At 38.5% G+C, this 27650-nt stretch overlaps 1 protein-coding gene and 2 long non-coding RNA genes across 7 annotated transcripts in view; 2 read left to right on the top strand and 1 right to left on the bottom strand.

Moving 5' to 3' along the window:
- LOC111323243 (uncharacterized) overlaps window positions 1-27650 on the bottom strand; it is a 63415-nt gene that overhangs the window by 8747 nt on the left and 27018 nt on the right. For 2 of the 5 annotated variants that reach the window (XM_022926560.2, XM_022926565.2), the window contains 8 exons: window positions 19156-19266; window positions 18335-18379; window positions 3969-4040; window positions 2304-2392; window positions 1445-1562; window positions 968-1032; window positions 610-756; window positions 238-279 (listed from right to left, as the gene is read on the bottom strand). In XM_022926560.2, coding sequence (XP_022782295.2) covers window positions 238-279; window positions 610-756; window positions 968-1032; window positions 1445-1562; window positions 2304-2392; window positions 3969-4040; window positions 18335-18379; window positions 19156-19266 — 689 coding nt within the window. Of the gene's footprint in view, window positions 1-237; window positions 280-609; window positions 757-967; window positions 1033-1444; window positions 1563-2303; window positions 2393-3968; window positions 4041-6810; window positions 7491-12575; window positions 12681-18334; window positions 18380-19155; window positions 19267-25747; window positions 26125-27650 lie in introns of those variants that run through there. The other 3 variants (XM_088731301.1, XM_088731300.1, XM_022926572.2) reach the window with 3 other exon arrangements.
- On the top strand, window positions 6308-7540 carry LOC148725763 (uncharacterized). The gene is made up of 2 exons (XR_015991064.1): window positions 6308-6464; window positions 6802-7540. It is a non-coding gene; the product is annotated as an uncharacterized LOC148725763 (long non-coding RNA).
- On the top strand, window positions 8580-11898 carry LOC148725762 (uncharacterized). The gene is made up of 3 exons (XR_015991063.1): window positions 8580-8692; window positions 10639-10858; window positions 11496-11898. It is a non-coding gene; the product is annotated as an uncharacterized LOC148725762 (long non-coding RNA).

Here is a 27650-nt window from a genome sequence, read left to right as displayed (position 1 = left end):
GAAAAGGTTAAAATGTTCACTCTTAATATCTCGACTTCTTCGTCCTCCAAGTAACTCTTTGCCATTCTTTCCTTCGTCTGTTCCGGTTTCTTGTTAAAGATCTGGTTTTTGTTTTTGCTTGAAAATCATTATTTTGGGTTCGTTCTTTTTGTTTAAACTGAGTTTCCTAGAGGGCTAAAAAAAGACTCCAAATGTCATCAAAAGGTTTCAAGAAAAGGTAGTGATACCCAAACGTACTTTGTCAGAACACTGTGCCATGCTTCCTTGTCTTCCGGGCTACTGCAAAGTACAAAACATCCCAATCAACAATTTCAGTCTTTATGATATATTTATGAATACTGACAATGACGAAAACAGAGTCTTGACAAGTCAAAACAATCAGAACTTATCGCGAGATAATTTCAAGGTCTCGAGGCTCTCTTTATCTCTCTCTTTTTGTGAAACGCCTCGATTTTTGTCATTCATCTTGGTGACTATTGCCTTAAAATTTCCGTCCTTTAAAGAACACGGTCACCTTTGTCTCAGCATGCAAATAAAGGAAATAGGTCTTTGAAATACCAAATGCAATCAAAAGAGAATGAATAAAACGTTAACTGAAATCATTCTTACTTGAAGGCAGCTACAAAGTTTGTAGTGGGCCAGCCAATCACAAATGACCTGTCAGCGGATTTCGTCGATTCACACACGTCATCAAGACAATTAGCCAACCAGATGTCACTAACCCGGACCCGATGCTTGAGTTTGAACGTCGCTGACCTGAAATGTTTTTTACACAATCATCAATATGAACATGGTTGCAGGACTACTGATTGTTTTTACAAAAACAATTCAGTTTTTTTCCATAATAGGCGCGCTGTAAATAGTTGCTTTTGCTTACCCCAGGAAGTGTTAAACAGTAAAAACAGGGTAAAGAAGAATTAAGAACAATAATTACCACTTGATTTACTTGCAACGACAGTCAACTTACCTTGGTTTTGCTACCAACAGAAGGTCGTCGAACAAGAACAGATGTCTGTCTTGAGAGGACATGCCCTTGAAATGACAGAAAATTGACCAATTAAAGCTTACTCATGCACAACTATGTCATAGGATAAGCCTCTAAAGAAATTTTCTGCGTGGGTAGAAAACCAAATCAAACTTAATTCGCGGTTTCTTTTCACTGAAGAATTTGCTCCGTGTGATCGGATCCGCTCGGATACTTCGTGATTCCCCCGAGTCATGGACGAATTATCTCAGACCAACTTCGGAAAAACTTCGTAATTTGGCGCTTAGCTTCGGATTTACCTCGGAAATGTTTCGATATTTTGTAAAGTGCTACGTTACACATTTTTCTGCAAGTTGCTTTATGACTTTCCACGGACTTACTTCTTTCCTTTTGAAGTGAACGGTCGACGATCAACAGAGCAATTATTTGGAGAAGACAAAAACAAATCAGAACACTTACCGAGGATAGTTGCACGGGACCCTCTTTGATGAAAGCTCTCGCTGGGAAAGCGTCAGGAGAAAGAGGAGAGCTAGGTTCGGATGAATTCTTCATTCGCATGCTTCCATCAATCGTCGAACTACGGACAAATTTTCCAGACGAAAAGCAAGAAAATAAACAACCTCGTACGTTTTACGGTATCAAACTAAAGGTGGTTAAAAATTACCTTAAGGGAAAGTCAGTTTGTTGGGACAAGCAACGCCTCAGTCATTTTAACAAGAGTTTGGCAAGAGTTGAACGAGTTGAAAGCCGGCAGATCTGTTGTACTCCAACCAAATTAGCTTTCATGTTTACTACGTGACTAAACATACTTTAAATGACTGCGTAATTATTGTATTCATCAAAGTGTTAAACGCCGTGAAAAATCACTGTCTGGCAATCAAGCGGAAAGCAATTAGTGATAATCAGGGAAAATGAAATAAGCCGACTGTTTACTGATGAATACGTGTCTATACACTGAAAAGATTAAACACTTGTTGAAAAAATACTACATTTAGAGCACAAATGTTTACTTTAGGAAATAACGAACTGACAACTGACAAGAACCTGTAACATCGACGAAAGCCTAAAAACTCCCAAATTGTTTCACTTCCCATTGCTTCATTGATTAATAACTGTGCATTTAATTTGAAATTTTAATATGAGCGTAGTCCCACTTCCCATTACTTTTGCTTAAATTCTACCTTTTTTAAATGCCGACATATGTTACATAAGTTTTCACGTTGAAAATCATTGATATTGATATGCTTTGACTTTAAACTCGCTCCTGATCATGTCCCTTTTCAAAATGTCTTCAATTATTGCTCAACGATATTTTTACCTTTTTGAAGAATGCCCTTTTCCTCCCAAAGCGACTTTTATTACTGTTGTCGGAGCAGACCGTCTCCGGGAATTGCCTTGCTTAAGTCTCTGTTGAGGAAAAATACAATGACTTTATTCACGGACCGTGACATGCCAGTAAATAGCGAGCAAATGGTTTGAGCTGTGAGGTAACATCCATTGTGCAGAGCGACCAAACGGGCGAAAGTTCAGTCTTCAAAAACACTGCTTCTATTATCTTTGAATGACGAATTACACTCCGACTACCATTTCATTCTATTCTAACGATGAAATTCACTCGAGCAGTTGAAACGTCGACCAAAGTTGACGGAAAGTGTCTTCCCGTGGACAAGAAACATAACGCCACAGTTTGATGGTTTCTAAACTAAAGCAACCACTGCCGCGACAGCAGTGGTAAATATTTTTTCGGCCACACATCGGCCCGCGTATTACTATACCGATCACATGTACTAATTAATTGTAACAAATAGCTTACACTTAAATGGAAACACTTGAGCAGTAATGAACCACGTCAACAATTAAAACCACCTTTAACAGTGTACTCAATCGACCAATCAACAACTCTAAACTGTTACGCCGCGAGAGGCATTCATAATCGAAAACGATTCCTTGCCTTATCTTTTACACCCTAACATCATCACGAATAATTCTCCGTACGGTTCTTTATACATTTCCTAAGATGCTGACCTCGAGAATTTGTTTACCAACCAAGAGCTGCTTTAGGCCCCGTCCACACGTATCCGGATATTTTTGAATCCGCAACTTTTTCTTTCCGGATATGACTATCGTCCACACGTATCCGGTGAATTCGCAAGCAAATCCGGATATTTTTTAATCTGCTCTCCAGAGTGGAAATTTTAGAATCCGATAACATTTTGGATACGTGTGGACGGTCGAATCCGGATATTTCCTGATACGATGACCTCACAAAATTGGCGCTAGTGTTTACCGCGCAAAGTTAAATGTGGCCGCCAATGGTGATTTACGAAGCGATCTAACATATTGCCATATTTACTCTGGCACGACTCCCAGTCAATGTTCTCCATAGATTTTGCGGCTTTGTACTATATTGTCACGTTCAATAACAACTCTACCTCGTCGTCGCTACATATGAATGATTCTGGCTTGTTCCCATCATTCTTCTTAACTTTCTTGCCTGATTTCGACATGTTTTTAACTGTTTGAACTGGTGTACGTAAACTGTAACATCGAATTCCCGCGGCTGCTAAATGCCGCAGCGCATGCTCCGTAACCTATATATATAGAGTCGCTCTGGGTACTAGAGTGAATCCGGAGTGAATCCGGATACGTGGGGACGGGCGAATTCGATTTGAATACGCTGTGATTACATAACGTGTGGACGGGGCTTTAGTTGGTGATCATTTCCTTTATTCTCGTGACTTTAATGCTTGTTTCAAGGGTGACATTGTAAGGAGAGGTTAGATGCTAATCATTCATAGGGTTCAAATGGTAGTTCTCGTCGATTACTGTCACTATGGTTACTATAGACTTGTTGTAGTTTCGGTGGACGTATTCATCGCTCTCTCTTCATAGACTATACCTGCTGTTGTTATTAACGCCGACGACAGTGCTAATACCGAATGTTATTTTTGTTTGCGTTGTTGCAAGCACACTGTAAACTTACGTGAAAATTTTGCTTCTCTTGAAGGCATAAGTTATCGCTTGGAAACCTGTCTTGGATGTCGTAGATTTTGCACTGTGGAAGTAAACAAACTTCATCAGTAAAAAAAAAAAAGAGAAAAACAGCAAAAAAAACTCATTTCACTTCTTGTGGCATGAAAATTATTTTGAGCACAACTGCCACCTCGCCTCCTGCGACAACTTCATAACTTTGGTGGCGTGACGCGAAACGTAACGTCGAAAAGTCATGTCAAATCCGAATTACGAGATATTTATAAGGTCAATAAATTTACCAATTAAAGTAAAAAAGGTTAAGTTACAGTTAACCTACTTTCACTGCATCTGCTTTTAAGATTTGAGGAAAAATCCAGATCGCATTCTTCAAGGATTTGTCAGCATCACCGACTTACGTTAAAAAATCTGGCTATAATGTCCAACGTAAAGCGTGACAAAATTTAAGTCGCACAACGAAACGAACTACAGTGGAACCTCGATTTAACGAAGTGCCAAGAGACTGGGGAAATTTGTTTGTTATATCGAGGGTTCGTTATATCAAGGTTTTATGGCATACATTTTACTGTAACTTTGGCCGGGCTGAAACTAAAGAATCGTTCGTTATACTTCGTTATATAGTGGTTCGTTAAATCGAGGTTCCACTGTAATGCAGGTGAAAGAAGACCCCCACGGAGTGTAGCATCGGGTCCAAGAACGACAAATCTTACAACATTAAGACAATAAATGCAAATCCCTTGATGACGCTGTGTTGTAAACCGTGTGTTATTCTTACAGAAGGCGAAAAATTCTACTTATTCAATCAAACTGATCTGAGCTGTCTGTAGTTTGGCTGATAGCAAAACAAGTGGGTCTTGAATGACGAGATGCACTTGCGATACTAAGCCACCGGATAACCCTGATATTCTAGGGGCAACTATGTTGCTTGTTTACTGCTAAATGTCTTTATCGCTGTTTAGCAAGCCTCAAAAGATTGCGATAAAAACTCGAAAAATGACAAGGGTACACTTCGTGTTCTACTACTGAGGAGGGACAACATAAGAGTTTGGAATTGCCAGAATGTGTGACACTTTCTGTTCCAAAAAGCCATCACGAAGGTTACTGACTCCATTCTTTTTTATTTAAAAGCGAAGGATTTCGTGCGGAATTAAAAAATTAAACTGAAATCTTTCCGTCTTCTAGGTTTTGGCCCGAAGCCCTAACCCATAAAACAATTTCCGTACCCACAACTAGCCGAAACATTCAGTTCCAAACAACTAGAAAACGATGGGATTAATTTTAGGACAGTTATAGTGGCAGACTAAATAATGTTACTTATCAAATGTCGCTATAATTCAACAAATTTTTTCTGACTGCTCTTAAGTGACGAAACAAGAGCAGTAATAAAGTCGAACGTCAAACGGCGGAAAAGCGTATACAACGTGATTAAAAATAGCATTACCAAGGACACTTAGAACAACTTGAACTCTAATCCGGCTTAAGACCATAAGAATAAAAAAAGGGAAAAAGAAATATGTAAGTTTGCATGACTGAAAACACATAACATATTTCACCAATCGTGAAGACAAAAATAACATCATTAAGCGTGACCTCAATTCGGCCTCAACTCGATCATTGTCAGCCATATAATACAAAGAAGAGAAAAGGTATGCGCAACAAACAAATGCACCATACGTAAAAATATAGCGAAAGCAAAATGATGATAATTTTCATACAGGATAAGGAAAACTTGAATTCTGATTCGGCTTAGGATTATTAAGTAAAAATGAAAACTGGAAAAAAAAAAAACAACTGCAAGAAGGAAATATGTAGGCTGACTAAGCTGAAAAACGAACCATTGAATGAATACTTAATGAGAGAACAAAACTTGCATTATCAAGCTTTGTTTGGACGGAATAAACCTAGTCTAGCTCCAACGTGACTATTCTGAGCAAAACAAGACAAGAAGGGTACATGCACGCTATGAATTATTTTGAGTGGGAACAAACACGAAAAATCGTCGTAATCGGCTTGTTGTCTTCCAGGTTCACAGTTGATGCAAGTTAAGGCTTAGAATTGAGCTTATTTCCTGTAAAACTGATATCGTGAAAAGATCACACAAACGAATTTAAAAGATAACCAATTGATAACGATGTAATGAACAACTCGTGAAATATTTAAGGTAGATATGTCACGGCATTAACAGTGCTTTCAGCATATGGGACAAATCGATCAAAAATAAGTCATTTTAAGGCAGAAATGATCAGACAATGGCCAAATCAAGGAAATGAAAGGTTTCCAAATTCCACTAAGGCAATATGATCCCGCATGCTCTGACAAATAAAATTATTTTTAAAACACAGGAAATGAAATAATGTTGCGACAAATTTCTCGATGAAAAAAAAAACAAATTGTTGTGTAAAGGGCATGAAAGATTCACAAAAACAGTGCCCCAGGCAAAGAAACCCTTGAACTTCTGTAGTTGATCATCTGGGCAGAAGTTGTCAAAGTAAGTTGTCATTCTTCTACTGGAATGCTGAACACAATAGCTGTTCTTGAAAGTGATACTGACCTTCCACTCACCAACAAAAAACTAGAATGTTTCTTTCATCAGAGTATAGATAATCAAACCCTTAAAGCTAGCAACAAAAAACCACGAACATTTAATGATTAAAATCCGAAGGATCACTGTTTTTTCGTGTTTTTCCATTTCAGCAGTCGTCACGTCAATCGAAAGTAGAAACAAAACAGATTGCTAGCGGATGTTCGTAACACAACATTTCAACAACTGCGAGCCACTTCGGCAGAAAACACGATAAAAATGTTAAAATTTTTTTCACTTTTAGGAATATTACCTGAGCTTCGTCTGTTCGCGTTTTGAGAGCTCGGCGAACCACCACAGGGCTCTGAGATGATACGATTCGCATAGACAAGGCGTAACTTGGCGGCTGTGCTGTACGAACCGGAGTTTTGGTCGCCATAGCACAAACTTCACTTGACGGATGTAAAACCATGAATAGCGATCTTTAGTTCCACAGCAGTCAACAGCAAACTAACATTGTGTTTGCAGAAGTTCTGACGGCGCCAATTAAGTCGCCCGCTAATTCAAAGGCCACAGATCACACGGCAAGTAGAGAACATAATTTAGCACTTTTCAGCTCAACACCGACGCAGTTTCGTCTTGGCTCGCAAACCGATGACCGACCTTTGACGAATTAGATTCAGACCACAAGATCGTGACTGGTGTGAGTAGTGTCACAGCGTTGCTCCACTCTCCAAAAGGAATGAAGCCAGACTATTACCGGTTGATAATCGCGTTAAAATCCCGTTAATCCCAGCAATACTATTTCATTCAAGCCAGACGCCCAACTTTATAGCGAACACAGAAAACACAGGTCAAGTTTCATCACTATCTCAGCAACTGATACAAAGTGATTGCATTTCTCAAATTGTTAGATTGTATTGCTTTCACATACGACTAGAAACAAACTGACCTCGGTAAAAACAAATAATGTTAACCTATTTCAAAAATGCGCTTGTCACAAGCTCAAATAAACACATAAATAATATCCTGGGTTATACATACTTGAGGATTTAGAGTGTTTGATCGACCATGGGTATCTCAAAAAACAATTTGAACCTGACTTCGAAAGGTCAAAGGACTAAAGTAGCGCTCATATGTATCACGCAAAAAAAAATAATAGGCATAACTTAACAAAACATCAGAGAGATATAGAAGTCAGTAAGCTGTTTCATCACCTATTGAAATCCGTGAATTAACAAAAAATGACAGTGCTCTATTTGACCACTACCGCATACTGCATTCCACTGAAAGAGCTTTCAATGTCAGTTTCAGGGGGGTGTACTCTAGAAACTTCTGGGTGGATATGAGATGTTAAGAAACTTAACTCTTACATTATACCACATTACGTACATCATAGTCAACAGCGACAAGGTCCTAGTTTTACTCAGGCCAGAAAGGGCTCCATTTCGCAAGGAAATCAAAGCGATGAATACTAAAATTACTAGTTTGCGGTAAATTGTCTCACAATTGATCGGTTTCATGATTATGATTCCAAATGAAGATCAAAAGTCTGTAATTTTTATCCCTATCCTTCCGCTATGTGTTTGAGACCACCCGCTCGAAGCGGCATAAATTTGTCAGTGTTCCCCCGGATAGCGGCTAAACGGAAAAACGTCTTTGCATAAGGTAAATACAACCGCTATATTGCAGCGAAAAATAATTAGCTAAGCGAATGAATACTAATAATAAAAGAGATGTGTGCCGAAATCACAATATCTAAAAAAAATTTTAAACACGATCTCTATTCATCGCAAGCGAAATAACATCAAATGGCGTTTTTCAAGTGTGATAATAAGTTCATGATAACGATTAGCTGATTTAGAACACATCAATTGAGCTAAGATTTCATTTCGTAAAATACAGCAAAGCGTTATACATCTTAGAGAAGCGGAAAGGCGGACAGGCGGAAAGACTTGAAATATTGCGGTGAAAGACCCGCGGGCCTAATATAACAATTGAGCGTCAAGTAGTCGGACTGAAAATATCACCAACTAGTTATTCATCCTAAGCTTAAATCCCCCAAGGAAAAACATACACCACAACTTATTGATACAGGTCGGTTAAACGTCAGGGAGAGATTACGCTATGACATATTCGCTGCAATTCCAAACAAGCACTGAATGCACTAAAACAACATTAATGATGATAATATGGTAAATCATAAATCAAAACGCATTGCTGATTGAAATTCATGAGAAAGTAATGAGTGTAAATCGCATATTTGCCGCGATTTCCGTAAACACGCAGTGAGAGGACAACATTAACATAAATAATGACTGTAAAAGCAAGTTTTACTCAGATTTGTGTCTCTGAGAGTGGCGTGTCTTGACCGAGGGTCAAACATAACACATGAAAAGCACTTCTTGTGATCTTAATGTTACTGATTAGGTCATAAAGTGAATACTTAGGTAGCTGGGTATTTTATTCCCAGTTTGCGAAAGAATTGTCCGTTCTATTCGCCCTTTCCTTCGCAAAGAATCGGCGTTTAATAAGCACTGAATAAGTCAGCGTTGAAACTGCCTTAGTAGGTTACATAACAGATTTATTACCGCCCACGACTGGCCTAAACACTGTTCAATGGTAAAATTTACAAACTAATTTTTAGCTATATCGTTTCCCACAGTTGTCAGAATAAAGGCTCTGTGGATTTGCGGCAAATTTAAAACTGATGTTAATGAAGATCTGCGGTTTTTGAAATATTTTAATAACGAGAAAACTCGATAAGACGACATAAAGTTGACAAATTTTCATAGGCTTGGAAAAGTTCAATTCATGAAGTTAATTACATTAATCAACACCTCCACAAAATCTTATTATTTCGATTGAAATAGATTGTAAGGTTACGGTTCCCGAATTGTCTGTCAATATCTTCTGACGTGCCTGCGGAAAAAAAAAAAAAAAAAAAAAAAAAATTCGCCCATCGTCACGCAAGAAATTTCTTAACGTCACGCAATCTTGCCTAATCATCTGTCTGTCTGTCTCGCAGAAAGCCGGTTAGCAGTTAATTTAACTTGAGACTACGACTTGTTGCGAAAGCATAGCTCCTGGAAACCGAAAATCGGTTAACTACAGAATCACACAGAGCAGTAAAAGAAATTTGATAGTTAACAGTCAGTGCATAGTGTATAAATGGCTTAGCGTACGAGGCACGCCGGTTTTTTAAGAGCGCAGTTACCACTCTCACCAAGGTACTTCAAGATACCTACGCCATTGTCGCTACGTTCATATGATGTTCAAGATGGCATGGATCTCTAATGGTAAGGTAAAGTCTGTTTACGAGCCTAGTGGCCCATTAGGCCGATGCTTAATTCCGGTTTCTGTAGCATGAAGCGACTAGGAGTATCTCTAATCTCTACCCCCCCCCCCCCCGCCCCGGATGGGATGCCAGTCCATCGCAGGGTTACCCCCAGCAATAAATTGCCGGTACCCATTTATACACCTGGGTGAAGAGAGGCACTGTGAGAGTAAAGTGTCTTGCCTGAGGACGCTACACAATGTCCCGGCCGGGGCTCGAACCCGGACCACTCGATCCGGAGTCGAGCGCACTAACCATGAGGCCACCGCGCCTCCATATGGATTTCTAATGAATATCAGCTAAAGATAAACAGAAACTGCAAAATTCCTCCTTCATATCAATCCTCTGAAGTTTTATAATGCAATTATAACCTGGTATTAAATACGAGCTTAAGACCTTGATTTTGCAACAAAACCTCACCGCTAAATCCAACATCACCGCCTACACTTAACGATGGAAACTAACGCATCCCCTGGTTCTGCAAATACGTTTCAGTTAAAATGCACCTGTAATGCAATAGCCGCATGTGCGACAACATCGCCCGCAACTCTCCACATTTACTGAGTAATTTGCTTCACTTAGGAAGTCTAAGGTACGAGTGGCAATTTGCTGTGCAGACATTAAACATTTCAATAAACAACAATAAACACGACATCATGGCACAAACACGAATTTCTTTGTTTGGTTTGCAAAAAGCATTGCTAAGCATAATCATTAGCCGTAAACAACTGCCACCCTGACTTTGCAATTTTCGTTTTGATTTTGTTAAGTTTTACTGATACAAATACCTGCCTTGTTCCCTAGGCAATGAGTTCGCCACATCACATCAGAATATTAAATCTTCACTTGCTTGAAGGGGATAAAGGCTGGATAGAACTCTCCCCCTTGTCGGCTTTCCGTGGTCTGGTAATTTCAAGAAAGCCTTAAGAACTGAGAGTGGCTATTACACGTGTTTTGGAGATGAAAATGAAAACATGCTGTACCCTCAATGTCTGCAAAGCTAGACGAAATTAAAGACGTGTCGGTAATCCAATGTTTTTGTTATAAATTTAGACTAATATCTTCTTTTTTTTTATGTATTTATCACCTACATAATTATTATCTAAATTCGAAATAAGAAAAACACCGTCAGTACTTATTCCACGTCCTCCGCTGTAAGAGTGCCAATAAATTTGCACCTTTCTTCATTTATTTTATAACTGTTAACAATTTGTTTTTTGGACCCCTTAAGTACGCAAGAAACGTTTAGGAACGTAACGTTTAGGAAGACGTAATCGCAAAGCTTTTGTACTAAATGAAGATGTTGATAGTCAAAAACACCAGAAAGTGTTTACTGAGCTTTACATCGATTATACGTCAAAGATTAAGATTTCCTCTAAATTTAGCATCGCTTTCGTGCTTTTTTGTTTTTCCTTCTTTGCTTGCGGCTGAACATAATTCAACCAAACAAGCAGTAGGACGTCACTTCCTGTCTTTTGGACTGATCAATGACGTAAAATCACCCACAAATCTGTTCTTAAAAATTTGGCAAAACAGTTTCGGCGAGAAAATATCAAGCAGGATAATAAGGCGCGTTTACCCCCACAGCGTAACTTTTCTTCAATGTGCGCAAAAAAAAAACGGACAACAAAGTAACTGAGGATTTTTCTTTTCATTCGCAGATAGCAAATGAGCGTTTAACAAACTGCTGTACAGCATAAAAACGTCAACTCGTTAAACGACATCAATTGTCGACGCGATCACCGATACAAAGAAGTTTACATAAGGATGAGGGTCCCCTGTACCTTTTGAAAAACTAAGTCATGTAAAAATATTTGTCCTTTTCACGCGTCACGAATAATATTCAAGTTTCGCTCACGTTCACGCGAAATGTGAGACGATCACGATTCACTTGAAAATAAAAAGTCACTTTCACGAATTGATATTTATTTTCTTTTTTCTAGACCAGTCTTAGGTGACAAAAGATGACGCAATGACTAATATTATTTGTTCAAAGACCATTTGTGGTCTGTTCTATGACATTTACCAATCCATATCAAGTCCGCATCTTATCAAAACCCTGGTCAAAACCTTAACACAGCCGTTCGAGAACAACACGTACATTTTTAAAACAATTAAATTGCCGGGAATTCATCACGCAAATAAAAATGGTTCACGAATCACGTTTAATTCAGCTCTTCACTCACGAGTCACGTTTTAAAAAAAAGTAGTTCATTTTAAATCATGAATAAAGAAAAATACCAATCATGATTCCCAAGAAAAAAAAATCGCTTAATCACGTTTAACGTAAAATGTATAGGGGACCCTCAAGGATCTCTCAAGCCACAAACGGGTTAGACCTATTCTCTACTTGCTCCGGTATTTGCTGGTCCAAAAGAAAACTTCAAATCTCTTCAGCAAAATACCAACAGCAAACTAAGTGTAATAATAAATTGAAAGCGCTGTATAAACAGGTTAAAAATTTCGTCACTAATTGGCGCGAGTACAGGAGTGCGTTCATAGTGGGTCAAGTCACACACTCGATCAAAAAGACATTTCTACTTTACCTTAGACAAGCAAAAACCAACGATAAAAACCGACGTTTCGGTGTCATCATGACGCCATTGTTAAGGAGAAGTAAAAAATTACAAAGTTTGCGGCAAGGTGTAACACTAAATTAGCATAAATATGTTAGGAGCTAATTATACCAATACTTTTGCGCGAATTGAATACGCTTTGCACGTTCAGAGTGTTTACTTTACCTCAATAACTTTAAGTCGAGGGATAAAAAGGCCTTCCAACTGACCCAAACGATCGACTATAGCAAAACCAAACTTCAGAATATATTCCATAAGAACCCTTGGTGCTATCAAACCTGACACTGGCAGGCAGGCGTTACGGTGTCGGTTATATACGACCCTCTCGAAAAAAAAAAAAAAAAAAAAAAAGAAAACCAAAAAAAAAAAACCAAAAAACCTATTGCTTTGACTTCTCGTAGGTAATACCCCCCCCACGATAATTGCTCGATTACAACGGGGATATATCTCTGAACGATGTTTAATGGAATTTGCTGCAGTTTCCGCCTGTTGGGAGCCAATTCCTCCCTCATTGCCAGGTGACATGACGTTGTCCAAGAATAAGCTCTTTTCGCAGTTAGTCTAACTTCTTCTGTTACCAAACCGCTAAAACGTAAAGAGGGCGCTTCGAGGGCAAGGGAAAACACCCTTTACAAATCTGGATCAGTTGGCAATTTCTATTTTTGAAATTACATAACGAAAAAATAGATGTTATCGTAAATTGTTGTCCCAACATTCTCCGCTCCTGAATGTAAAAACGAGGGTGATACCAGAAGCATAGGACGCAAATTTCCTTACAGGCGTTCCGCACGAGGAACTCGGTCATATTGTTACACAATACTTCCTTTATACCTTTGATATTCTTAAAATTGAATTTTTTTCTTGGTAAAGGAACAAAACAAAACAAACAAAAAAAAACCAAAAGGAACAAAATTGGTCTGACGAATAAACAGAACACGTTGAAACAACTTCATGATCTGCATCACGCAGACCTAATAACAAGATTTCGATAAAAGTATTGCGTATCCCACAAAGATTAAGAAAGTAGCATTAGCGCTATACCGATAAAAATAATTAAATAAAGAATAATGACAATTCTCGTACCTGCTTGTGCCAAACTTTCAGCTTATGACATTAATGGGATGCATCACGAAAAGAGAAAAATTTCCCGATTTTGAATCAAAGGTACGTCAACGGAAATGGCAAATCTCGATCATTAACAAAGGTAAAGGATTAGCCTAAAAGTGATTAAAACGGAAAAAAAATATCCAGATAACATTGTAAGAAGAGGTAGGGTGAAGGTTTTGAGCGTGCTCGTGCCCGTGCTGATGCTCGTTCTTACACTTCCGCGGTCTGTCTTTGGTTATACTTTTCTGCACGAAATAAATCGTACGTTCCTTATCGCCAAATGCATCGTAAGATGCAACTGTGCTGCGATGGGCAAGTGTCACAAGTGGTCTATTCTGCAGAATCTAGCAGTAGTCGATAAAAGAAATTACCCGCTACGGAAAATTCTGTAAAGCAGACACTGTCATCAAGAGCCCTTCGTCGGACCTACTTACGTAAGGAAATGTTATCTAACTTTCACTAAGACCCAAGATAACAGCAAAGCAATAGATGTGCCTTTTCAAAACGAGTAGAAAAGTTGAAGTGAAGGAGCAACACCGGAAGAAAGAAAAATATATACATGTGTGAAATTCCCGCGCAAGTCTTTGATAAGAATTCAGGAATAGTAAACAGAAACAACACTTCAAACCTAAATTTATTCGTGACTACGACAATACGAAAAGAAAAAAATCTGAAAAACATCCGCATTATATTTCATGAGAGAACGAGATTTTGTGTTTACATGTCTCACTCCGAGCTGTGTTGAGGGAGTTTCATTTCCAACTCGTACTTGGGCTCGTTAAACCACCTCGGATTCAAAGAAAGAGGCTAGAACGCACAAATGTTGGAACAAAATCTTTTTCAGACACGAAAGATCCGTCATGGCAATCGATTAAATCCAAAAGAAAAAGTTTAAGTGAAGACTTTGACTAGTCAACGAAAAACACATCGCACATTTTGTAGTTAATAGCAGAACACCCTTCCGCCGGCTAGGGATTAAGTAAGGGATTAAGTAAAACAACATTATAATGGCTTAAGACAGCGAGAAAAACATCTATGGAAACACAGCTCATTAGGGGAATAGACGACTTCAAATGGAAAGATTAACACAGATTCGCTGTAAGATTAAAAAAAAAAAAAAAAAAAAAAAAAAAAAAAAAAAAAAAAAAAAAAAAAAAACCGGCAACCAACAAGGCTGCAAGCTAACGACTCTTGGCGAAATCTCTGAGTGACCCGTCGCTGTGGTGCTTAACATGGGTAACTGTGTTTATGATAGCTATAGCTAATTTTGGAACGATTAATACTTAAATGGGAAAAAGATTTGGATCAGATAGCAAGATTAGCAACAACAACAACGAAAAACGCATTTCAAAATAACGCAAACAGCTTGCCAGAGGTGGAAGATCCACCCAGTCCACTGCACACCGCATACAATTTTTTCCTCATTTTTCTTGCTCCTTGCTATTAAGCCTACCTTCGCTTTTCTGTTATGTCACCGAAAAGCGAACAGTTCTTTTGGAAGCGGAACTTTTTTCTCCTCGAACCAGCGAAGTAACGACAACAAGTTGAAAAACGTCAAAACTCTCAAAGTACAGAAGGGGAATTCTAAAATATTCCCGACAGTCGATGTGTTTAAATAGGATTTCTTTGGTCAGTGGGTCAATTGCATCCTAAAATTGGATTAACATGAAAACATGCACGCAAATGAACAGGAAAACCTCAAATATCTGAAACGCACGAATAATCGAACAAACGTCTCTTTGACAAACAACATTGAACTTCGCTGTGATCAACAGAGGGATGTCTTTCAATACAGGACAATTTCCTTGACATCTACCACCTCCACTGAAGTTTTGGTATCAAAGCGATCCATGAAAGATGAGTCAAAATAGACATCGGTCTCGCAGTTTCTGGATTATCCTAAAATGTACAGCATTGTTTTGAAGTCTTTTCTAGCATTTGGTTTTCACTACAACTTGTCCACTGAGACTCAAAAAAATTTAAAGTAAAAATCTGAGCTGAGATCGTTGGCTAATGCATACACCGAGAAGGAACTCGAAATAACAGCCGTTGACTTTTTGGCGGTGCCCTCATCTGATATCTAGTTTTACCAGAAAAGTAAAGATGCATTTAACGTGAACATAAAATAAGAAGTTACAAAAAATCTTTATTCAAAGCGACTCTTAAAATTAAATCTCACGGCTTTCTGCGGGTCATTGTTTGCTCTACTTCAAGGTTTCTTAGAGAATAGTTGCGTGCACTGATTTTTTTTTTTTTTCTCAGCTTTGCTTGTTTGCTCGTTTGTTCGTAGTGTCGGGCCATGAGAAAAGATGTTTCAAGAAACCTTTCAGGCGCGAAAGCTCCTCTTGCGTTCCCTGAGGGATACATGAAAATTGAAGTAAAAAATTAAAATTACCAGTAAAGAAGAAATCCTTTATAAGAACGAGAATGGTAAAAAATTTGCGAAATATAAACAAGTAAAACATCTGGTTGTACATAAAAAGTACCGCTTGGTTCAAGTGAAACTCATAACGTGACCACAAAAAGGTTCCAAACCTTTTTTCTCTGGGAGAAAAAAATTGGTTAATTATCTGAGTTAAATGAAGAAATATAATTTCCTTTTTTTTCAAGGACTGCAACATGCAATATCACTATATGCTGTCAGATTAAAAAATAAATAGATGTTATCGAGAAGCCCATAAATTTAAGTTCATTTTGGCCAGGAAACGCAAGTAATCTCTCCTTCAGCAATTGCCTAACATCCTGCACATACTTTGTAAGTGAATTGTTCCGTAATTAGAAACATACCAAATTAGGAATTCAGGTTAACTCCTCCAGGTAACCCTTAAAATATCACATCAGGCGCATTTCTGCGTAACCTCAGCCGATGGCTGAAAGGCAGTATTGGGGGAAAAAAATCATCAAAAAATAGATAATTCCAGTCCCATTAAAGGGAAACGCAATCTTCGAAAGCAGATGTTGCTTGCTTCCTGCTTAAATCAAACGGATACCGGACGATACACATTAATGAGGGCGGTTGATAAGTTCAGTCATAAAAGGTCACGAACAGCAGATTTCTTCAAAAAGACATTGAGCGGATTCGCAGATTTGAAAAATATCATAGTTCACAGATCAACAGAAACTTTTAGGTCGGATTCTTGATTAGCTCTGCTTACAAGTTCAGATTATGGATCGCATTCTAGTTTTCAGTTTTGACGCCTTCATTTCTCAGTTTTCGACATTAAAGAACGGAAAGGCTTCTCCCAACCTACAGACCCTTACAGCTTAGCAGCTAAGTCTGTAAAAAAACAAAATTAGTTTCTCAGTCAAAAGCCAAAACCCTGAAGGTAAAAAGTCTTAAGGTAAAATCCAAACACTGTAGAGGTATTCACTGTTCATGTGAAATTAATATGTTCCTAGGAGAGTTTTAAAGTCATGCAGATCAGGATTTCAACAAAAATAACTTCGGATCGACGGATCAGGCCAATCCTTTTCATAAATGAATATGGGCTTCTAGAGAGCTATCCATGTATCGTTTACAATGAAGTAACACTAAACATCAACATCTCCACAGATTAAGGCTGACGGGGGAGAGGGTGTAGAACGGTGAGAGAGTGGAACGTTGGTAAGAGACAAAAACGTGTTCATCTGGTTTCACCGTCAATAGTCACTTAGTGTACTGCATTCGTAGAAACTTATAGTTTCAATGTTTTGAGGCTTGAAACTGTTCATTTTTAACAAGAGCAACGAAGCTATAGCAGATTAAGAGACAATTCCGAAAATAATGGACAAAACATCAATTCTGTTTCTTCGCCATATGAGTGGAGAATCGGCTCACAATCGTTTCAACAAGAATCTTGAAAATCAAGGCATCAACGACAGCTCAAGAACCAAAAACACAAAGTGACAAGCCATGTTGCCTTAATGCGATAATAGATGGAAAACACATCGGCGAGAGAACACTGTTATGGAGAGTGCCCATATTTTGTAGATAGCGCTGTGTTACAGAATTACTAAAAATAGAACTGAGGAAGTTCCTGGAACGGTTAGTCATGCTGACTCATTAAGAACTCTTAATGGAACTTTCTAGAACCCTTACTCAGCAGATTTTGTTATTATGCAATAGCGATGTAATGATACAAAGAAGTAGTTGTATTACAGATCCCTGGAATATTCTACAATATTTTATAAAACATATATAAGTTAGCCTTTCTTCAGTAAGCCTTTTCTTCAGTTAACCTTTCCTGAGAGTCATTTTGGACAGCCAGCGAGCCAGAGAGCAGAGCCAGTGTATTGTGAAACAGTGTGTTGTCGCGGAGTGTCAATACAGTTAGTGCTGTCGCGAAGAGCCCAGAGAGGCTAGTGTTATTACAGAGCCGGACTAGAGAGAATTGTTGGAATTATTTGTTACTGGAATCGTCAGCCGTGTGGAAGGCTACGTTGAGAAAAGTTTTGTGGACATCGACAAGTTACAAAGGATCTTTGAAGAGAACTGTAAGTTGTGCTGTAGTACACTGAGATTATAGTTTTATAGATAACTAAGAGGATAGTTATTGTACTGGTTATTGGTATCGCTCCATAGTAAGACTTTTACGTCAGTCAATAAAGTAGTCGAGTTTGTACGAGTTGTACCTTTCTGTCGGTTGTGAAAATACCGTAACAACATACCAGCAATTTACATTTCTAAACGCTAAAAAAGGACGAACGAAATAATCAGCATGCAAAAGCCACTCATAAAAAGATGTTCGTTATTTTCACAGGAAGCACAAAAAGTTGACAGGCATAATGGCCTTCAACCGTTTAAGACACTAACATTTAAAACGATAAGTTCCTCGTACCTCATTCTCAGCTTCGATAACTTCCTCTTCTCGGTCTTTCACCATCTGAAAGGAAAAAATTATTGCAGGTCCTAAATTTGAACCGTTTCACTCCCAAGATCTCATTTGTAATTCTCCTCACTGTCTGCCAGACAATTCTTGTATTGTTAGTTTGGAGAATTTAGTATTGGATCAACTGATGATCCCCTTGTTCATATTTTTCTCTATTCTCATTACTTGTCTGCTTGATATTGTCTTAAAGTTGTAAGGAGAAACTCTGCCTTGGTCACTCGTGGCAGTGAAAGGGTTAAAGAGCGCTTCTCGACTGAATATCGAGAAACCAGATCAAAAGTAATTACAGAGGAGAGGGGAAACCAAGTTTCAAAAACGCGAACATCCTAGAACGAGGGAAAACGTGAGCGGCCAATCCGCAATTGTTTCCCGATTAGTTTCTGGTTTGCATCTAACTTGGTTGGAGAAAAAGACGCTTTTTTTAGGCCAATTACAAAACGAAATTTGGTTAAACTAATGTAGTCTTACGTCACTCAAGTTAAAATTATCCAAAACAACTAAGCTAGACTTATTGTTGATAATGAAATAAATGTCATCCGATGCACCTTTGCGTAAGCGTGAAGGTTTAATGGACAACTGATCATAAACTCATCCACAAGTGTGATTTCACAGTGACGTCAAAAGTTCTTTGTTACGACTCACAAAGTAAGATTCGTATGAATAAGATTCGTATGAATATTTGAAACTGAACGAAATCTTTGTTACCACTCACAAGGTAAGATTCGCATGAATATTTTAAAATCAACCGAACGAAGTCCAAGAGGACAAACCTGCTTAAATTTTGAAACTACTTTTCCCAGTTCTGCGTAATCACGGTGAGTTTCAGGCGTCTTTTCCAGCAAGTTGGACAAAATTCTCTCGCACTCCAACACATGTTGAACCTGCAAGAAAAAAAGAACAACAGACAGTGAATGATACAGTTTATTCCAGACAATGCACAGCTATTTTCACAAAATTATGTTGCTTAAGTTGCATCTTTACGCTGCAGCCTCTCGTTATAATGGACGGTATCCGTTGCACTTTTACCGACTTCCCACTGAAATGTTTCTGCGTGCGTCGCCGTGCTTTCAGTTTCAAGCAAAATTTAGTGAAAAGATTGTGTGGTTTTCTTTTTTTGTGGTATTGCAAAGAAATACTGGTCGTAAATGATTCGTCTTTTCTTAAGGAGAACAATTCGGTAATGCACTTGTAACTGTCTGCAATGTGAGGACACTACTGCACATTGCTGCGTGTACTTCAATTGAATGTCAAAGAACCAAAACCAAAGTGATCTACTTTGCTTAGGACGCAAAAACTTGTTTCAATAACTTTTCGATAACTTGTTCGCCGAGTTAAATTGTTTATACCCAGGCCTTAAATCAATTCACATGCTACAAACCATAGCGCGTTGGGAAATTGCTGTCAGAGATCTATCTATTTAAAGAAAAAAACCTCATGAACGTTTTTCTCGCCCACAAAATTCTCCTAATTTTTTTGGAGGATAATTGCAAGCTTGACACCAACATGTAAACTCTGAACTATCGATTTATAAGCCAAACACCAATATTCAGTTTTCAAAGCGATGTCAGAAAGGTAAGTCGTAAACCATTTCAGTTCAAATACACCGAACGCACACATGTGCGAAGGAAGAGCTCCTTTCTCTTTAAATACAGCATTAAAGCTTCCAGGATATGTTCTTGACCTTTTTTCCCGTTTCTGCATCTCACTGAAAACGTTTAAGCAGACAACTCAAGCAGAACTCACGTAGACTCCGGCTTATTCAAGTGCATTCAATTATCTTGAAAATATCTACAAGCGCCAACAAGAAAAGGAGCTTCACATTTCAGAAACATTGCGGCGACCAAACCCGGTACATTCAAGAACTCAAATTTGCTACATCTCAACAATCTTCTCTAATTCAGCGCCCAACCAGGCAACTCTACGTTTCACACTGAGTTTGCAGTTTTAAAAATCATGAAGTGCAACGATGACTAACTACGCTGTTCATCTCAAGAGGGCTTCCATCGAGCTGGTCCTTCTGTAGGTACAAAAACAAACTGTGTACAAAATCGCTTTCGTTAAGTTAACATTGGTGTTCAAGACAAGATTTTCAATCATAAACCATTAGCAACAGAAAAAAATTTAATCGACGACTAAGGAAGGTAAAATTCCGCTTTGTCAGTACTAGAGTGTTAAAAAGCAAAAACCATGATACGAAAAATAGGCATGCTACGCATGCAGGAGTTATTTTTTTGGATTTGTGGGTTGAAATGGGACACTAAGTAACTGATGCTGGTGTCTGAATAATTGTTGGCAAAAAATAAACTGTATTGGTACCACGCTTCTTGCAGTCCCCTCCACAGCCCTAATTGGAACTCGTCACGCAACGCTCTCTCCAACGTTGCATGACGAGACCAAACAACGACCCGCTCGTTGGTTATAATTGTGCTTGCTGCCGTTCCTTCGTCAGAGACAAAGTCTTAATTATTACTCTGAACATAAAGGGCCAGAATCAGAAATTCCATATGGTTTTTCCTATGTAGGAAAATGCACAATAGGCATTACGTAGCAGTTTTTAATTGGCGTAAAGCAATGTGGTGGACATAGCCTGGGAACGAGGCTGAGTTTTGGCACTGAGTGTCACACAGGCTTAAAGTGTTGAGCCGCGCATACTCATCTTTCGAGTGAACTTAGAATCACTTCTATTGTTAACGTACTGATGAAAACAACAACCGAGGGAACCGTAAAAGTTCATTGGCTGATTGTTTGAAATTTAATCAATTAACGCAATTATCCTATATAAGCGTTGGCGATTGGATCCATTAATAGATTACTATTGCGGACAAAACAAGTACACTTTTCTAACAAAAAAAAAAAAACTTGTGGAAGTCACTGCTACATACATTTAATTTCAATCAGTCAAAAAACTTATGGTCCATGAAATGCCATCTGTGATGCATCGCTCTGTGGCAAAAAACTTCAGAGGTTTGTTATCAGATGTAAGCGGGAAAAATCCTTGTAAACAAAGATCGCGTTCAAATGCAAATTTTTATGGCTTGTTTTCATTAGCGACGGAGTCGAAGTCGGAGTCGTAGTCGGAGTTGTAAGAGCGCTTATGACCCAGTGAAAATCGAAAAACGGAGTCGTAAGCGGAGTCATAAGCTCGACGGAATCGGAGTCGGAAGAATCAGAACGTTTCCATTTTCTTCCGATTGCGCTTATGACTCCATCGCTTACGATCTCGTGAAAACTGCATTGTCAGAGTGGGAAGAAGAAGCGGAAGAATAAACCAATCACAATGCTTTATTCCAGGCCCGCTAAAGTACAAATTTTGGCGCCAAAGACAACATGGCGGACGAAGAGCAACTTTGGCTCCAACTAATCATTATTTTGCGCAGGCAGAGACAATACCGGAATAATATCGTTCGAAAAAGAAAGAAATTTTGGGTTCATGATATCTATCGACATCGAGCAGCTTAGGAAGAGTCTCCTAACCTCGTCAGCGAACTACGACTTGGTGATCGTGAATTGTACTTTCGGTAGGTTTCGAGTATTTTAACTTTTAATTTCGTAATTTTACAGTCAAGCTCACACGTTTAAATTTGTTATGACTATTTGTGCATTTTGGAAAGATGGAATCGAGCATTGTGATTGGTTTATTCTTCCGCTTCGGCTTCCGACTTTGACAATGCAGTTTTCACTAGATAGTAAGCGACGGAGTCATAGGCAGAATCGGTGTTCTGCTTCCGACTCCGTCGGTTTGATTTTCACTAGATCGTATCGCTCCACGCTTCTGATTACGACTCCGACTACGACTCCGTCGCGAGTGAAAACCAGCCTTTATTGAGCGACCCGCATTTCTCCTAGCGATTTTAGTATTTCCAAATCGTCATGGATGGCGTCAACTTGTTCCAAAGCCTTACACTACATAACTCTCCATGTTAACAAACCACAATGAAAAGTACTCAACTGCGATTTTGCTAAAGCAGCAGAGCCTTCAATTCAGGGCTCGAAATTAACTTTTTCGTTCGGGAGCCAGCTGGCGACTAACGGAAAAAGTTTGGTCGCCAACTTATTTTATCTATAACTTACAAAAAAAAAAAAAAAAAACCACGATTTTATACCTTACTTTGCCACAGGTAGCCCAAGCTCTCTATATGAACCACACAAGGAACACAATTATGGTATATCGATTTATAAGGATTTATTTATTTACTTATTAAACTTCCACTGAGTTAAAAGAAAAAAAAATAAGAAGGATAAATAAGCTCAATAATAAAATGAAAAGCGAAAAGCAAAAAGCTCAGTGAGGAACAATCACAACAGAGCAAGCTCCAACTAGGTGAAAGTCCAAAGGAAAAAAAGATGGGATTTTCTGTATGGGATTTTCAATAAAAATGGCTTACCTTATTCCATACGTGTGTTGTTTGCTCCTGGTGTCGTTATTTTACCGATTTAACTTGATTTAAGCGGTTTTTTTAAATCCTGGTTTTCTCTTCTTAAAGAAGAGAGAGAGAAGATAAAATAACGACACCAGGAGCAAACAACACACGTATGGAATAAGGTAAGCCATTTTTTATTGAATATTTTCACTTTTAACTACCTCCATGGATATCTAGTAGAAAATCCCATACAAATCCTGATAAATCGATATGCCATAATTGTGTTCCTTGTGTGGTTCATGTAGAGAGCTTGGGCTACCTGTGACTGTGCATGCAAGAAAAGTCACAATTGAAGAGCGAAAACAATTGGAAACAACACGATTAACACTTACAAGGATGTAGATAATAGCTGGAACCAGGGAAGATTACCAAGCTGTGAACGCGATATTTTCGGCTGTAAAGCCCTACTTCTTTCTCCAAATTTTGAGAACTCGCGTAATTCCTTCGACTGATTTGTATCTGCAGCCATTTTTGCGGTAAATGAACAGCACATGGTGTTCAAGGGCGTCTGCGATCCCAGTTTCGGGAGATGCCGCTTAAACAATGGCGCGCCGTGAATGCGATATCGACGGGTCGAAATACATTCAATTTTTTCGATTATCCTGTAATATTCAGAAATCATTTTACTGGAGACGGAAAGGTGAGTAGTATACTAGCTATCATGCCGATTGATTTCTTAGTATAAAGATTGAAATTTTAATAGCAAAAGTTGTGTCGTGGTTTTCTTTGGTTGTCGGACAAAACGCGAGTCGCCAGCTGGCGACCAGTTCTGAAAAGTTAGTCGCCAGAGCTCAATTTTTGGTCGCATTAGCGACCAGTGAGTCGCAATTTCGAGCCCTGCAATTCGTTCCCTCTGAACTGCAAATCCAGCCAGATTATAGGCTCAGTATAGTCCCTTGTTCAATAATAGTTACCTCAAAATATTCTTCCATATGATTTTGCAGTGGAAAGCTCTACTTTATCTCTAACAGCCTCTGGATAAAGATATTTTCCGGTCTCCATTCTTGGAACGTGTAAAAATAGATTGAACGAAGAGAAAAAATCATTTTGCAAATCATAACACGGCCATTTGGACTTTGCCCTTTACGTGCGAAATACGTGATAAAATGCAGGTTGTTTACAGAGAATTGACGCGCAATAGGGTAAAGTCCAAGGAAGCTAATAGCGAATTTTATTGGTAGGAAACGTCTAAGCTCGTGAAATTTGCGTGGCAAATCGACTGACTGTACGATCATGTTCCTTGTAAAATATTTTCAGTGAGGTGGAATTATCTCATAAAATTTACGTTCTTTGCTGGAAAATGGTATTTCATCTGAGAAAGTCTAGTCTATACTGGCGAGTAAAAAGTGAACACGCAGTTGTAGCGGGAAAGTACCGTTTAAACAATATTTAATTCATGGAGAACTTTTCGAAGCAAAGAAATGGATATTTAACATGGCAGTCGACGCAGAAAGTAAATGTCGCTTGGTTGTATTTTCAACCTTGGCAGAAAGAGCAAACACAAGGCGAAAAAAAAAGATTATCAATCAAATATGATTTATGCAAATGTTTGCCCAAGCTTTGCCTGAGTCACGAAACTAGCCCTTCCAAAACAACACGCTCTGATGCTAAATTCGTGTTAGGCCTTTAGATGGCGGCGTGTGTGTCGTTAGTGAAGAAGCGATCCACAAAACATGCACGTTTTAACTTGCTAATGGTAGAAAAAGTTCCCTGACGACCTTTCTAATCCGGACAGATCATAGCGATAAAATCCTCACGAAGGACAAGAACCATTACATTGGCTAGATGAACTCACAACTCTTGTAGATGTCATAATTTCTTACCTCGTTCTTTAAAAGAAATTCAAAATGGAATCGCTGATTAACTCATATATAACAATGAAATATCCTAAAGTTGCTCCCATCAACATCTCAAGCAATTTTTGATTCAACATTTTTCTCATGTTCCACTCGGTCTCCTTTAGAACGAAGAATAACCATAGTCGTACAACGATCACAACTCTATCGCTTTCCCAACACGACTAATACGTTTCCTTAATTTGCGAACCATTCTCCCCGAGTCACGCGTTGATTCGCTAAAATTTGAAGACCTGTGAAACCACAAATTAGCAAGTACGCTCTGATTGGTGCCACATCCAAAAATACTATAATCTGATTGGTTTGTGATACACCATAAAATTGCGCCAATCACATTGCATTGAGATACACCAAAAAAAAAATGCGCCAATCAGATTGCTTAGAGATTGCAAATTACACAGATCAGATTACACTACGCCAAAACACACCACTCTATACGCTATGATATAGTTTTTTTTTTTTTAAGAAAAATAACTCAAAAATTCAACTGAGCATGCCCGTTTCACTGTGTTTGGCGTCCCATTACATAGTGCTCCACTGTATCCTGTGTAAACAAACTCCTATTACAAAACCAAACGAGTTTCGAATACTGCGACATATACGTTCAAAAGTCGACAATTATTGTTTCTCAGCATTACTAGGACCAAAGCATTCCATTTGCAGGAAACGGACGATTGCAGGGGGATGACGAAGTAGAATTGTTATTCCAGAAATTTCCTGGAACTGAAGTGTCTGCACTTCTAATTGAGCACATAACCCAACGCTCCAGAAATAGAACCAGCGAAATTTGAAGAAGAAAAAAACCGAGTCGACTTAGCCGGATCTCAAGTTTAAGAATTCATGACAGCAATGTAACTGTCTACGATGTCGGCTTTTGAGACCGAAGACTACCTTTTTCACGTGTTGGCGTTTTGAATCAAGGAATCTTATCTAATCGCCTAGAGTTGTTGTTTCAAAATGCAATACGGAGTGCTATTCTCTACAGAAATATGTCTCAAAAGCGTCAATACCGGCCGTAAACACACAACACAATTCATCGCAAGTGCTTAAATCTAATCAAAATATTGGCCAATTAATTTTCTTACCCGAAATGTTGAACTTCTCCGACGTATCCTAAGCGAACGTTTCCATCGTTTTGCTGCCCGAAAACTCTTCCGAATCCTGTTTCCAAACTGGCTCAACCGCCTTCTCCGCTGAGGAGACATACAGGACGGCACGTACACGGCAGTCTTTATCAGACAGTCGATGCAACCGTTTTGTAGCACAGTGTAATCACAGTGTGTGACGCTTGCGACTCACATCATATTTCAATTTCGACGACGTACGCTCAGATGTCACCTTTTAGCTTTTAAATGGAGTATGAAACACAAATAAACATCCTCAATTACAGCACAGACACGTTCCGGCCACAAGCAAAGAAAAGTAATACAACGAAAGCAAAGATCAAGGTGATCATGGTTTCCTTCAATAAATAACGAAGACCAACGAACAGAGAGGGGAATTTCACAAACGTTAAAATCGTCTGTGTAATGTTAGTTAACTTGACAGGAACTTTAAAGATCCGTTAATGAGCTTTATTTTAGCCAAAATAAAACTATCTTTTCAGTATTTTTTTTCTTTAAGGAATTCCGTAATTTTGTCACGTTTTTGCTATAAATGCGCATTTTAAAAAATCCGGTATTCTTGATGACTCTCCACTTTCTTCACCGATTGACAACGCGGAACTTTCGCAACACCTTAATTTTGCGATTTCGCCGCATAAACAAAACGATAAAAAGTGTTGTAGAGAGTGATTCTCTAATAGTAAACAAAAAGAGACATTTGAGTACTTTATAACAAAATAGACCATTGCCGTGATGTGCCATTGTTGGTATTGCAAAATATTTGAAGACACCATTACAATTTTTCGTAATTCAAGGACAATTTTTCAATGTCATTTCAACCAAAGTGAAATGGAGTTGCACGGCCTTTTTCTTAACATGGGGCAGAACTTACCCACAAGTTCACTACAAGGAGTTCATATTACCGAAATCAATAGTTAAAACGTTCTCTACAAGAATTGGGGTGAAGTAAAAGAGAACAAACAAGAAAATTTCTTTCATTTAAAGAGCATCGAGGATCGAGTATTCAACTGAAACATCAAAACGAAAACGAGAAAGAAAACGAAGGTAGGAAGTTGTAACCTTGCGAAATGTCAGTGTGACCTTCAAATCGCGAATTTCTAGAGCCAAAATAAAGTAGTACGGTACTTCAATGTAACTGTTTTTAAAGAGCATTGAAGTGATACCTTCCAGCACTTTATAAGCTGTTTTATTCTTTCATTTTCATGAGCCCTTGCTCTCAAGGTCTCGTACGTTTGGCCAATGTGGTTAAAGCCACTAAATAACAAACTCAAAGTGACAAAAACTGTATCAAAATAGGCAGTTATTAACCATGTCAACTGAAGTGTTTTTCAAGGTTTCGATTCACAGCCAGGGATTGTCTCAGTACTTTCAAATTCGAAAAATAGACAGTCCAAGACTGCACATTGCTACTAGTATAACACAACTTTTAATACATTGAAAAGAACTGCAAGTTGTATAATGACGCTGGAAGGTAGTGTTACAAAATATTTGTCTCACATGCGAAACAGAAAACCTGCACCGTCCCACATGTTTATGAATACTCTGTTCCACAAGAGAATGATGATTCAAGAATATATCGTTTAACTGACATTCAACCACTAATTAAATAGTAACAAATAATCATATCAACAATAATGATGATGAAAATTTCGCCTGTCTATTTAAAATAATTTTCTTATTTCATTGCAATTCCATTTTTTGAGACTTCTGTTTCATACCAAAACGCATTCTGCGTTTTAGGATATTCCGTCATTCTGCGTCTTAAGATATTCCGCCATTCCACGTCTTAAGATATTCCGCCATTCCGCGTCTTAAGATATTGCGCCATTCCGCCGATCCACCGTTTGTCCGTTCTATCATTCTG

This window comes from Stylophora pistillata, chromosome 8, assembly GCF_964205215.1.
Source record: "Stylophora pistillata chromosome 8, jaStyPist1.2, whole genome shotgun sequence".
NCBI lineage: Eukaryota > Metazoa > Cnidaria > Anthozoa > Scleractinia > Pocilloporidae > Stylophora > Stylophora pistillata.
The sequence above is the reverse complement of the archived record's forward strand: the minus strand, read 5'-3'. Positions and strand labels throughout refer to the sequence as shown.